The 12,702-nt window shown below is 49.1% G+C and overlaps 1 protein-coding gene across 1 annotated transcript; it reads left to right on the forward strand.

Annotated features, from left to right (window-relative positions):
• The first annotated feature begins 4,389 nt into the window (after positions 1 to 4,389).
• Positions 4,390 to 5,278, forward strand: LOC129710482 (class A basic helix-loop-helix protein 9). Its single transcript, XM_055657436.1, has one exon. It carries the CDS (start codon positions 4,584 to 4,586, stop codon positions 5,229 to 5,231), a length of 648 nt encoding a protein of 215 aa, XP_055513411.1. The 5' UTR covers positions 4,390 to 4,583; the 3' UTR covers positions 5,232 to 5,278.
• Positions 5,279 to 12,702: the final 7,424 nt, after the last annotated feature.

Genomic DNA, 12,702 nt, shown 5'->3' on the forward strand with positions numbered 1-12,702 from the left:
TGGGGATGTTATCTCTGGCTCACTTCCCGACATTACACAATCATGTTGTGGCGGCAAGTCGGGAGAAAGTTGGAATGACTGAATTGTGCAGAGTTTGTTTACCCCTGGTTCTATGAAGGATTCTGACCCAAAACGTCACTAGTTATTTTCTCCACAGATGCTGCCTGACCCACTGAGTTACTCCAGCACTCTGTGAAACGTCATCTATCCATGTTCTCCACAGATGCTGCTGCACCCGCTGAGTTATGGTGCAGCAGCATCTATGAAGCTAAGGAAATAGGCAACTTTTCGGGCCAAAATCCTTCTGGAAATAGGCAACGTTTCGGGCCGAAACCCTTACGGGTTTCGGCCCGAAACGTTGCCTTTTTCCTTAGCTCCATAGATGCTCCCTGACGTGCTGAGTTACTCCAGCACTCTGTGAAACGTCACCTATCCATGTTCTCCACAGATGCTGCCTCCTCCCGCTGAGTTATTTACTCCGGGGGGGGGGTGGGGGGGGGGGGGGAGGGGGGGGGAGGGAGATTTTTTAACCCCAGTCCTAGGAAGGAAGGCAGAGGAAGGTGCGGAGGGTCGAACAGGACAGAGCCTGTAACAGGTGAGGAGGGTTATTTGATGAGCAGATGGCTGGACAAAGGCCATAGATGAGCAGACAGAAGATGCCCCATCTAAGGGAGCAAACGGGGGAAGAAGAGTAGGCGAGGCATCTTGGTGGACATGGATGGACGACTCTATGACATGCCTCATTGTTCCACAGTCGTCGATAATCACACTGTAAATTACACAACGCGGTGGAAGGGGGAGAAAAATTGCCGAGTGAAGAACAAAATGATAGCCTATAAAGAGATAAGTGGCAGTCTTCACCAGGAATCCACCTTACAGTAAATCACACATAACTTCTCTTTTATTTGCCCGCATTGGTAATCTATTAATTTAGGCAAAGGGTTCCGTTAAAAAGACAAGCGAGAGGCTGCAGAGTAATTCAGGGTGATGGGTTGAGGCAGCAGGCAGCCCAGGTGATAATTGTTACATATTTTTTCTCTGCGGAATCATTCCAACCTTTGAAGTTCTATCCACAGCCCGCCACTGCCCGGGGCTAAGCACCAGTTATTTATTGGCCAGTTATACATCCCGCCGGCCAACAAGCAGAGTTCAAAGCAGCTACAAAGTGTGGGGAAATAGACAAATAGGCTGATGCTAATTACACCCAAGTCCACATTTATATTTTAGATTGTTTTTAAAGATTTAAACCTCTACCAGATTAAAGATGAGTAGACAAGGTAGCAATTTGTCAAACAAAACCTTCAGCCATCATTCTAGATTCAGTTTCAATGCATTTGTTCAATAATTTGTACGTTCAAAATGTAGTTCTGTTGACTATATACACCTGTTGTTATATTATGTTATATTATTATATGATGTTATATTCTAATCATGTTGATACATTTTTCTGTTACACATGTTCAATATATATTTCTGTGGTGTATATTCTGTTGAGCAACTCAAAGCAATTGGATCTAATATTAATAGACAATAGGTGCAGGAGTAGGCCATTCGGCCCTTCGAGCCAGCACCGCCATTCACTGTGATCATGGCTGATCATCCACAATCAGTACCATGTTCCAACCCTCTACCCATATCCCCTGACTCCACCATCTTTAACAGCTCTATTTAGCTCTTGCAAATTAAATAAATGCATCTGAAATCCATACAGGCAAGCACCTATAGTCAGGATCGAACCCGGGTCTCTGGCGCTGTAAGGCAGTCGCTCTACCTCTATGCCACTGTGCAGCCCTAAGTTGTGGAACAAGTCTGCTGGCCAGGCAGGTGAGCTGCCGAGTTCCTCCAGCGCTTTGTGTTTTATTGGCAGATGTACCTGGGTACAGAGAAAACCCCTTGTTTTTGATACAATTCAGTAAAGTCACACTATGCACAAGCACATTGATAAATAATATTAACGTACAACGATTGCAGTGTCGTGATGGACTTCACTGAGGCAGTACACAAAGTGTCACCTCATTGCCTTCATCGGTGTGAAGGAACCGAGTGCTTCTGGCAGATATCAAAAGTTCAACGTAAATTCGACACACAATGACATTTCACGACCCCTTATGGCCCTTGCAGTCACTTGGTTGAGTCTATGACAACTTGTTTTATATTCCTCCAAAGTTTGGTCTGATTTCATCTTCCAAAATCTTACATACACTTCATTTACCTCCCTGGTCCTTGTCCTTAACCCTCCTCCTCACTGGAACATGCTGGTCCTCAACTCTGATCAGCTGGCCTTTAAACAAGTCCCACATGTCTGATGTGGATGTAACCACGAACAGCTGCTTGCAATTTACAGCTCCAACTGGAGCAAGCTTGGCCCAGTCTCTTGCTCAGGGTAGGTGAATCGGGAACATGGGTCAACACACACAGCAAAGAGTAGCCGGAATCCAGAGGATTGGGAAACTTTCATAGGACAACAGAAGGAAACAAAACGGGCAATACCAGCTGAAAAGATGAAGTACGAGGGGAAGCTGGCCAGGAATGTAAAGAAGGACAGTAAAAGCTTATTTAGATATGTTAAGGGAAAAAGAGTAGCAAAGTCAAATGTGGGTCCCTTGAAGGCAGACACGGGTGAAATTATTATGGGCAACAAGGAAATGGCCGAAGAGTTGAACAGGTACTTCGGATCTGTCTTCACTAAGGAAGACACAAACAATCTCCCAGATGTACTGGAGGACAGAGGATCTAAGGGGGTAAAGGAACTGAAATAAATTTTCATTAGGCGAGAAATAGTATTGGGTAGGCTAATGGGACTGAAGGATGATAAATCCCCTGGACCTGATGGTCTGCATCCCAGGGTCCCCGGGGAGGTGGCTCTAGAAATAGTGGACGCCTTGGTGATCATTTTCCAATGTTCAATAGATTCAGGATCAGTTCCTGTGGATTGGAGGATAGCTAATGTTATCCCACTTTCCAAGAACGGAACGAGAGAGAAAATGGGGAATTACAGACCAGTTAGCCTGACTTCAGTGGTGGGAAAGATGCTGGAGTCAATTATTAAAGAGGTAATAATGGGGTATTTGAATAGCAGTAAAAGGATTAGTCCAATTCAGCATGGATTTATGAAAGGGAAATCATGCTTGACTAATCTTCTGGAATTTTATGAGGATGTGACAAGTAAAACGGATGAAGGGGAGCCAGTGGATGTAGTGTATCTAGACTTTCAGAAAGCCTTTGATAAGGTCCCGCACGGGAGACTGGTGACTAAAATTAGAGCACATGGTATTGGGGGTAGGGTGTTAACATGGATAGCAAATTGGTTGGCAGACAGGAAACAAAGAGTAGGAGTGAACGGTTCCTTTTCAGAATGGCAGGCAGTGGCGAGTGGAGTGCCGCAAGGCTCGGTGTTGGGGCCGCAACTGTTTACCATATATATTAATGATTTGAAAGAGGGAATTAGGAGCAACACTAGCAAGTTTGTGGATGGCACAAAGCTGGTGGCAGTGTGAACTGTGAAGAGGATGTTAGGAGGTTGCAGGGTGACCTGGACAGGTTGAGTGAGTGGGCAGATGCGTGGCAGATGCAGTATAATATAGATAAATGTGAGGTTGTCCACTTTGGCGGCAAAAACAAGGGGGCAGATTATTACCTCAATGGGGTTAGGTTAGGTAAGGGGGAGGTACAGAGAGACCTGGGTGTCCTTGTACACCGGTCACTGAAAGTTGGCGTGCAGGTACAGTAGGCAGTGAAGAAAGCTAATGGAATGTTGGCCTTCGTAACAAGAGGATTTCAGTATAGGAGTAAAGAGGTTCTTCTGCAGTTGTATAGGGCTCTGGTGAGACCACATCTGGAATATTGTGTACAGTTTTGGTCTCCTAATTTGAGGAAGGACATCCTTGTGATTGAGGCAGTGCAGCGTAGGTTCACGAGATTGATCCCTGATCCCTGAGATCCCTGAGATCATAAGATCATATGTAATAGGAGCAGACTTAGACCATTCGGCCCATCAAGTCTACTCCGCCATTCAATCGTGGCTGATCTATCTCTCCCTCCGAACCCCATTCTCCTGCCTTCTCCCCATAACCTCTGACACCCGCACTAATCAAAAATCTATCTACCTCTGCCTTAAATATATCCACTGACTTGTGGCCTCCACAGACGCTGCCTGTCCCGCTGAGTTACTCCAGCATTTTGTGTCTATCTGCGGTACTTCATGTCCAGTTGACCTGAGTATCTCTGGGACATGCGTGGCCTGACCCTGCCTCCTCGCCCTGGAGGAAGCGGCGACAGGAAGCAAAGAGTTAACGATGGAAGTGGCGGGGAGAGAGAGAGACGGGACGGGACGGGCAGGGGGTGGAATGTAACCCTCTAGTGTAGAAAGAGGGCCCGCCTCGCGGGGTCCCACCCCGGCAACGCCTTTAAGACGGGATAGAGTTGGGGTCGGGGCTGGCAGGAGAGTTTGGCCAGTATTGGAGTCGCGTTGGTCCGGAGAGTTTGGCCAGAACTGACCTCCCACTGGCCGGAGTTGTGGCCAGTGCTGACCTCCCGCGGGTCCGGGAGAGAAGGAGAGTGACGGCGCTTGGAGCCGGGTCACCATGCCCGGCCCGGCCGTGGATGCGGACGGAGCCTGTGACGAGGGCGAGGGGCCGGAGCGGCGGCCGGGGGAGCGGAGGGGCAGAGGCCGGGGGTCAGCGGCAGAGGCCGGGCCGGACCAGGGGCCGGACAGTCGGGGCAAGAAGCGCTGCCGGCCCGTGCGCTCGAAGGCTCGGCGAGTCGCGGCCAATGTTCGGGAGAGGAAGCGCATCGTGGATTACAATGAAGCGTTTAACGCGCTGCGGCTCAGCCTGAGACATGACCTGAACGGCAAGCGCTTGTCCAAGATCGCCACTCTGCGCAGAGCCATCAGCAAGATCTCCAGCCTGTCCTCACTGTTGCGCTCAGACCGCTGCTGCCCCGGCCTCCCGCCGCCTCTCGGGCACCCTGGACCCCCGGACTACACCCACTCCGGCCCCCCGGCACCGCGCTTCCCCGAACCCCCCTTCTACCTCCCACCGCCGCCGCCGCCGCCGCTCAGTTTCCCGGAGCCCGAGCCGCCGTTGCCCGCGGCCCCGCTCTGTCCTGGCTCCAGGGCCGGTTGTCACCAGAGACACCTCGACACGTTGGCCGAATCCTCGCTACCCCTCGCCTGGCATTTCAACTACTTCCCCGGCGCCGGCTACCAACACACGCTGCCCATGCACTGAGCGCCGCCAACACAGGGTGTGGAGATACTTGCTGCCCGACCCGGCTCGGCCCGACACTCTCCCTCCCGCCGGCTACACTCACCGGACAAAGCGCTGGACAACGTTACTGCCGCTCACAGATCACCGCCGCCGCCCGGACCGTGAAACGGGCAACGATTGAACGGGAACAGCGGGTCGTTTGAGGACCAACATGGGGCGGATGTTTGGCGCAAAGACTCTAGACTGACACAACGATGATTCCAGTCGGCAGCTTGAACAGACAGACACACAAACTGCTGAAGAAAGGTCCCGTCCCGAAACATCACACGCCCATGTTCTCCACAGATGCTGCCTGTCCCGCGGAGTTACTCCAGCACTTTGTGTCTATCTTCGGTGTAAACCAGCATCTGCAGTTCCTTCCTACACGGGACAGGCGGTGGAGAATGAGACCAGACCCGCCTCGTGTGTGTGTGTGTGTGTGTGTGTGTGGCAAGCGGCAACAATAAACCACCTTTATCCCTGTGGTTGCGATCTGAATTCTCTGTAAATTCCAAGCGCATTCACTGTGGAGGGGCCTTCACCAATGTTGAACCTGTTTGAAGTTAGTTTCAAATGAACCGCCGCGATTCCGATTCTGACCGCGCGTCGGGGCCGGGCTGTTACTCCGGGTTTGGGTCAATAGATGAAGGTCAGACAAGGGCTGCAAGATGGGAGATTCCGCACAGAGACGCACAGATAGACACAGTCGGGAAACCACACTTGTTATTAGTGCGGGTGTCAGGGGTCATGGGGAGAAGGCAGGAGAATGGGCTAGGAGAGAGAGATAGACCAGCCATGATCGAATGGCGCTGTAGACTTGAAGGGCCGAATGGCATTCTGCTCCCATCACATGAACCTATGACCTGAGGAAGTGTAGCTGCTGGAAACTTGCGTAAAATACAAAGTGCTGGAGGAACTCAGCGGGTCAGGCAGTGTCCGTGGGGGAATGGACAGACTGGACAAGGGTCATAAAACCGTCAGCTATCCATGTTCTCCACAGATGCTGTCTGACCCAATGAGTTACAACATAGAAACATAGAAAAATGGGTGCAGGGGTAGGCCATTCGGCCATTCGAGCCAGCACCGCCTTTCAATATGATCATGGCTGATCATCCACAATCAATACCCCATTCCTGCTTTCTCCTCATATCCCTTGATTCCGTTAGGGGGGGGGGGGGGGGGGGGGGGGGGGGGGGGGGGGGGGGGTTGGGGTTGGGGACGGGGGTGGGGTGTGGGGGGGGGGGGGGGGGGGGGGGGGGGGGGGGGAGGCAGCTTCTGATACAGCGGCCGGAATAACATGGACAAAAAGTCACTGCAGTCTGGAATTAAAACTCTTTAGCAGAAAGTCATAAATTCACATGTTCATAAATCCATGTGATTTAGTTCAGTTTAGAGAAACAGGCTCTTCGGCCCCTTACAACCCTGCACGTCTTTGGGAGGAAATCGAAGATCTCGGAGTAAACGCACGTTGGTCACGGGGAGAACGTGCAAACTCCGTACAGCCAGCACCTGTAGTCAGGATCGAACCCGGGTCTCTGGCGCTGTGAGACAGCAACTCTACCGCTGCACCACCGTGCCGGCCCTGCCCCATAACCCCTGGCATCAGCAGTGTGTGTGGAAGATCTCTCCTAGTTCTGACTAAACGTTGACCGTGTAGGAAAGAACTGCAGGTGCTGGTTTAAACCACAAGATGCTGGAGTAACTCAGCGGGACTGGCAACATCTATGGAAAGAAGAAATGGGTGACGTTTCTTCGGTCTGAAGAAGGATCTCGACCCAAAACATCACCCATTCCTTCTCTCCAGAGATGCTGCCTGTCCCGCTGAGTTACTCCAGCATTTTGTGTCTAAAGTTGAGCGCGTTTCTCACCCCATGGATACTGTCCCACCTGCTGAGTGTTTCTGGGTATTTGCTGCGTTTAGATATTGTCATGATGTCGATTTCTGTCCAAGCCCGTCGGAGGCTAGAGTAATTCAGAGAGATCGCACCTGGCCTGTTTCTTTAAATTCATTCCTAATTATTCCAATGCTTGCATATGGGCACATCAATGAATATTTTTAAGGCAGAGATAGATAGATTCTTGATTAGTGCGGGTGTCAGGGGTTATGGGGAGAAGGCAGGAGAATGGGGTTAGGAGGGTGAGATAGATCAGCCATGATTGAATGACAGACTAGACTTGATGGGCCGAATGGTCTAATTCTTCTCCTATCACTTATGAATGAATGAACATCCCAGTGTGGGTTTGTGGGTTAATTGGCCCCAGTGTGCAGGGAGTGGAGGAGAAACTCGGAACTAGTGTGTACGGACTTTCCAGATTCAGGGACAGTTTCTTCCCAGCTGTTATAAGGCAGCGGAATCATCCTACCACAATTAGAGAGAAGTCCTGAACTACTATCTACCTCATTGGAGGCCCCCGGACTATATATTTGATCGGGCTTTACTTTGCACGGAACGTTATTCCCATATCATGTATCTGTACACTGTAAATGGCTCGACTGTAATCATGTATTGTCTTTCTGCTGACTCGTTAGCGCACAGCAAAAGCTTTTCACTGTACCTCTGTACACGTGACAATAAACTAAACTGAAGTGAACTGGATGATCTATGGTCGGCATGGAGTCGGTGGACAAAGGGCCTGTTTCCACGCTGTGTCTTTCATTCAATCAAAAGCAGATTACACATGATGATGTAGTAGCGAGTGGCCAGGCAGTTACAGTGATGTCATTGAGTTGTACAGCATGGAAACAGCCCCTCGGCCCACTTAGTCCATGGCAAACAAGTTGCCTTTCAGGGCTAGTCCCATTTGCCTGCATTTGGCTCCTCTCCCTCTAAAACCTTCCTGTCCATGTATCTGTCCAAGTGTATTTTAAAAGTTGTAAATGTATCCATTGCCATGGCTTGCTCTGGCAGCTCCAGATGCCGACCACCCTCTGAGTGAAAACATTGTCCATGCGGTTTCTCTTCAATCTCTGTCCTCTCACCTTAACCTGCAACCCCAGGTAACATCCGTGTCATTCTCGTCTGCACCCTTTCCGACGTCCTTAAGGGCGATGAAACAGACACACAGCACTCCCTGTGTGGTCTCACCAACGACTAGATGTTGGTCTCCCCAATACCTCTCCCCTCTCACCTTAAGCCTGTGCCCTCTAGTTTTAGAATCCTCTACCTTGGGGAAAACTGTGAGCCCCTCATGATCTTGTACACCTCAATAAGATCACTCCTCAGCCTCCTACACTCCAAAGAGAAAAGTCCCAGCCTGTCCAACCTCTCCCTGTAACTCCAACCCACAAGCCCCGTTTGAGAATAAAAAATAAGAATGAATGATGGACTTTCTAAATGTCAAGGAATTAAATCACTGAAATGATGACTTTTCCCACACAGAGGTGGGTGAATGGAAATAGCTGCCGGAGGAGGGACTATCACAACATTTAAAATACATTTGTACAGGTACATGGACAGGACAGGTTTAGAGGGATTTGGGCCAAATGCAGGCAGGTGGGACATGTTGGTCGGTGTGGGCAAGTTGGGCCGAAGGGCCAGTTTCCGTGCTGCATAATTCTATGACTATGTCATAATTTGTGATCATCTCAGAAGTCAATATTAGTAAATGATGTGTTTACTGCTGAAAGTAAGATCGTTTTGCGACTTAATGTCCTCACTGTCTTAAGGCAGCTTTGTCTGTGTGAGTTACAATGATCATGGCGATAAATATTTAATGCTGGCTTTGGAATACAAGTGTAGGAAGGAACTGCAGATGCTGGTTTACACCGAAGATAGACAAAAACGCTGGAGTAACTCAGCGGGACAGGCAGCATCTCTGGAGAGAAGGAATGGGTGATGTTTCGGGTCGAGACCCTTCTTCAGACTTGGTAGGGAAAAGGGAAACAAGAGATATAGACGATGATGTGGAGGGATAAAGGGATGATGAAGGAAACATGCCATTGGTAGCTGTTTGTCGGTGAAACGAGGAACTTATCTGAAGCGAATGTCAGTATGTGAACCGCCAGAGGGAGCTGGTGAAGTGCAGTAATATAGATATTCACTCTTTAAACTTAAATTAACTGCTGTGATCAAAATGGAAACGTTCCCATTACTACAGCAGAGCATTATTACTTCAACTATCCAGCAAGGTTAAGGTGTCATGTGTAAGGAGGAATGAAGAAGGGTCTTGATTTGAAACATCACCCATTCCTTCTCTCCAGAGATGCTGCCTGCCCCACTGAGTTACTCCAGCACATTGTGTCTAAAGTTGAGCGCGTTTCTCACCACATGGATGCTGTCCCACCTGCTGAGTGTTTCTGGGTATTTGCTGCGTTTAGATATTGTCATGATGTCGATTTCTGTCCAAGCCCGTCGGAGGCTAGAGTAATTCAGAGAGATCGCAGCTGGCCTGTTTCTTTAAATTCATTCCTAATTATTCCAATGCTTGCACATGGGCACATCAATGGATATTTTAAAGGCAGAGATAGATAGATTCTTGATCAGTGCGGGTGTCAGGGGTTATGGGGAGAAGGCAGGAGAATGGGGTTAGGAGGGAGAGATAGATCAGCCATGATTGTCTCGCTGAGTTACTCCAGCTTTTTGTGTCTATCATTGAGCATAAGAGACACGTAGCCATGATGCAACTCTAGAGGACTTTGGTCAAGCCACATTTGGAGTATTGCGTGCAGCTCTGGTCGCCCCATTACAGGAAGGACGTGGAGGCTTTGGTGCTGAAGAGGTGCCTGGATTAGAGGGTCTTCGCCAGAAGAAGAGGTTGGACATATTGGATTGTTTTCTCTGGGTCTTTGGAGATTGAGAGGAGACAATAGAAGTTTATAAAATTATGAGAGGTGTAGATAGGGTAGACAGTCAGAACCTTTACCCCAGGATGGAAATGTCCAACATTAGAGGGCACAGCTTGGAGGTGAGAGGGACAATGTTTAACGGAGACATGAGGGACAATTATTCTGCGCGAGAGAGGTTGGTTATAGCACATGTCAACTCCTACCTCAGCAAGAACCTGGACCCGCTACAGTTTGCCTACTGCCACAACAGGTCAATGGAGGATCTCACTGGCTCTACACTCTGCACTGGACACTTGGAAAATAAAAATAACATACCTTTAGTGTAGTTTATTGTCACGTGTACAGAGGTACAGTAAATAGCTTTTGTTGCGTGCTAACCAGTCAGCAGAAAGACAATATATGATTACAATCGAGCCGTCCACAGTGTACAGATACATGATAAAGGGAATAAGGTGAATAACATTAGAGGGGAGCATTAGGCAAATTCCTTGTATGTGTGCATGCTTGGCCAATAAGCATTCATTCATTCATTTAGTGCAAGATAAAGCCAGCAAAGGCTAATCAAAGTGTTTAAGAAGGAAATGCAGATGCTGGAGAATCGAAGGTACACAAAAAAGCTGGAGAAACTCAGCGGGTGCAGCAGCATCTATGGAGCGAAGGAAATAGGCAACGTTTCGGGCCGAAACCCTTCTTCAGACTGATCGGGGGCGGGGGTGGGCGGGGACAAGAACGGGAAAAGGAGGAGTAGCCAGAAGGCTGGGGGATGGGAGGAGACAGCAGGGGGGCTGAGGAAGGGGAGGAGACAGCAAGGACTAACAAAATTGGGAGAATTCGATGTTCATGCCCCCGGGATGCAGACTCCCCAAACGGAATATGAGGTGCTGTTCCTCCAATTTCCGGTGCTGCTCGCTGTGGCCATGGAGGAGACCCAGGACAGAGAGGTCGGAGACAGAGTGGGAGGGGGAGTTGAAGTGCTGAGCCACCGGGAGGTCAGCTTGGTTATTTGGTTATTGCGGACCGAGCGGGGGTGTTCGGCGAAACGATCGCCCAACCTCTGCTTGGTCTCACCGATATAGATCTGCTGACATCTAGAGCAGCGGACGCAATAGATGAGGTTGGAAGAGATGCAGGTAAACCTCTGTCGCACCTGGAACGATTGCTTGGGTCCTTGAACGGAGTCGAGGGGGGAGGTAAAGGGACAAGTGTTGCATCTCTTGCGGTTGCAAGGGAAAGTGCCCGGGGAGGGGGTGGTACGAGAAAGTCTAATCAAAGATAGTCCAAAGGTCTCCAATGAGGTAGATAGTAGTTCAGGGCCATTCTCTGTGGTTGGATGATTCAGTTGCCTGATAACAGTTGGGAAGACACTATCCCTGAATCTGGAGGTGTGCGTTTTCACACTTCTGTACCTCATGCCCGATGAGAGAGGGGAGAAGAGAGAGTGACCGGGGTGAGACTGGTCCTTGATGATGCTGCTGGCCTTGCCGAGGCAGCGTGAGGTGTAGATGGGTCAATGGGAGGGAGATTGGTTTCTACTGTACTGTAATTGTAGCACAATAATTCTGCTTCATCATGAGATCCGTGTGAAATTCCACCCCCGCGCTGACATATTGTGACAAAGGTGAAGATTGATCAGGGAATTTATCCAAAGTTGGTCACGGGTTGGAGTGAAGGAAGATGTCTGGTGGTTTGGACGGGATCCAAGGAAGGATATCCTCGCTGGAAACTATCAACTTTGGAAAGCAATCTCTGATTCCACCACATCATGACTCAATCATCTCAGGAAATGTACTCAGACTAGGAGGAATCACTAGAGAACTGATCAGACTTCCCTTGAGAAACAGCTATGGAAGGGCTTATCATATAAATTTGATTCTCTGATTTGCAAATGCATTAAACCGTGCAATACTGCGATATTTAGATTTCCCGGATAAGTCATTAGAGTAATGTGGGCTTTTCCTGCTCATGTTACCGCATCCCATTAATGAATATCTCAATCGCTTTATGCAATTTTTATCCCATCCATTAGTATTAGCTGGCCCTTCCAACCCATCACTTTAGTTTAGTTTAGAGTGGGTGTGGAAATAGCCCTTCAGCCCATCGAGTCCATGCCAACCATCAGTCACCTGCACACTAGTTCCATTTAATCCCACTTTCACATCCTACACACTAGGGGCAAGCAAACAGAAACCAATCACCATACAAACCAGATTCACCAGGTTAATTCCCGGGATGGCGGGTCTGACATATGATGATCCAATGGGTCGACTGGGCTTGTATTCACTGGAATTTAGAAGGATGAGAGGGAATCCTTTTAAATCTCTTTCCTTAACATAGAAACAAAGAAACATAGAAAATATGTGCAGGAGTAGAGGCCATTCGGCCCTTCAAGCCTGCACCGCCATTCAATATGATCACGGCTGATTATCCAACTCAGTATCCTGTACCTGCCTTCTCTCCATACCCCCTTGATCCCTTTAGCCACAAGGGCCACATCTAACTCCCTCTTAAATATAGCCAATTAACTGGCCTCAACTACCTTCTGCGGCAGAGAATTCCAGCGATTCACCACTCTCTGTGTGAAAAAAGTTTTCCTCATCTCGGTCCTAAAAGATTTCCCCCTTTATCCTTAAACTATGACCCCTTGTTCTGGACTTCCCCAACATCGGG

This window comes from Leucoraja erinacea, chromosome 28 (assembly GCF_028641065.1).
Source record: "Leucoraja erinacea ecotype New England chromosome 28, Leri_hhj_1, whole genome shotgun sequence".
NCBI lineage: Eukaryota > Metazoa > Chordata > Chondrichthyes > Rajiformes > Rajidae > Leucoraja > Leucoraja erinaceus.

Bases quoted from the DNA above. Each gene is read 5' to 3' on its own strand.
- LOC129710482 (XM_055657436.1), top strand. From the start codon at position 4,584: ATGCCCGGCCCGGCCGTGGATGCGGACGGAGCCTGTGACGAGGGCGAG.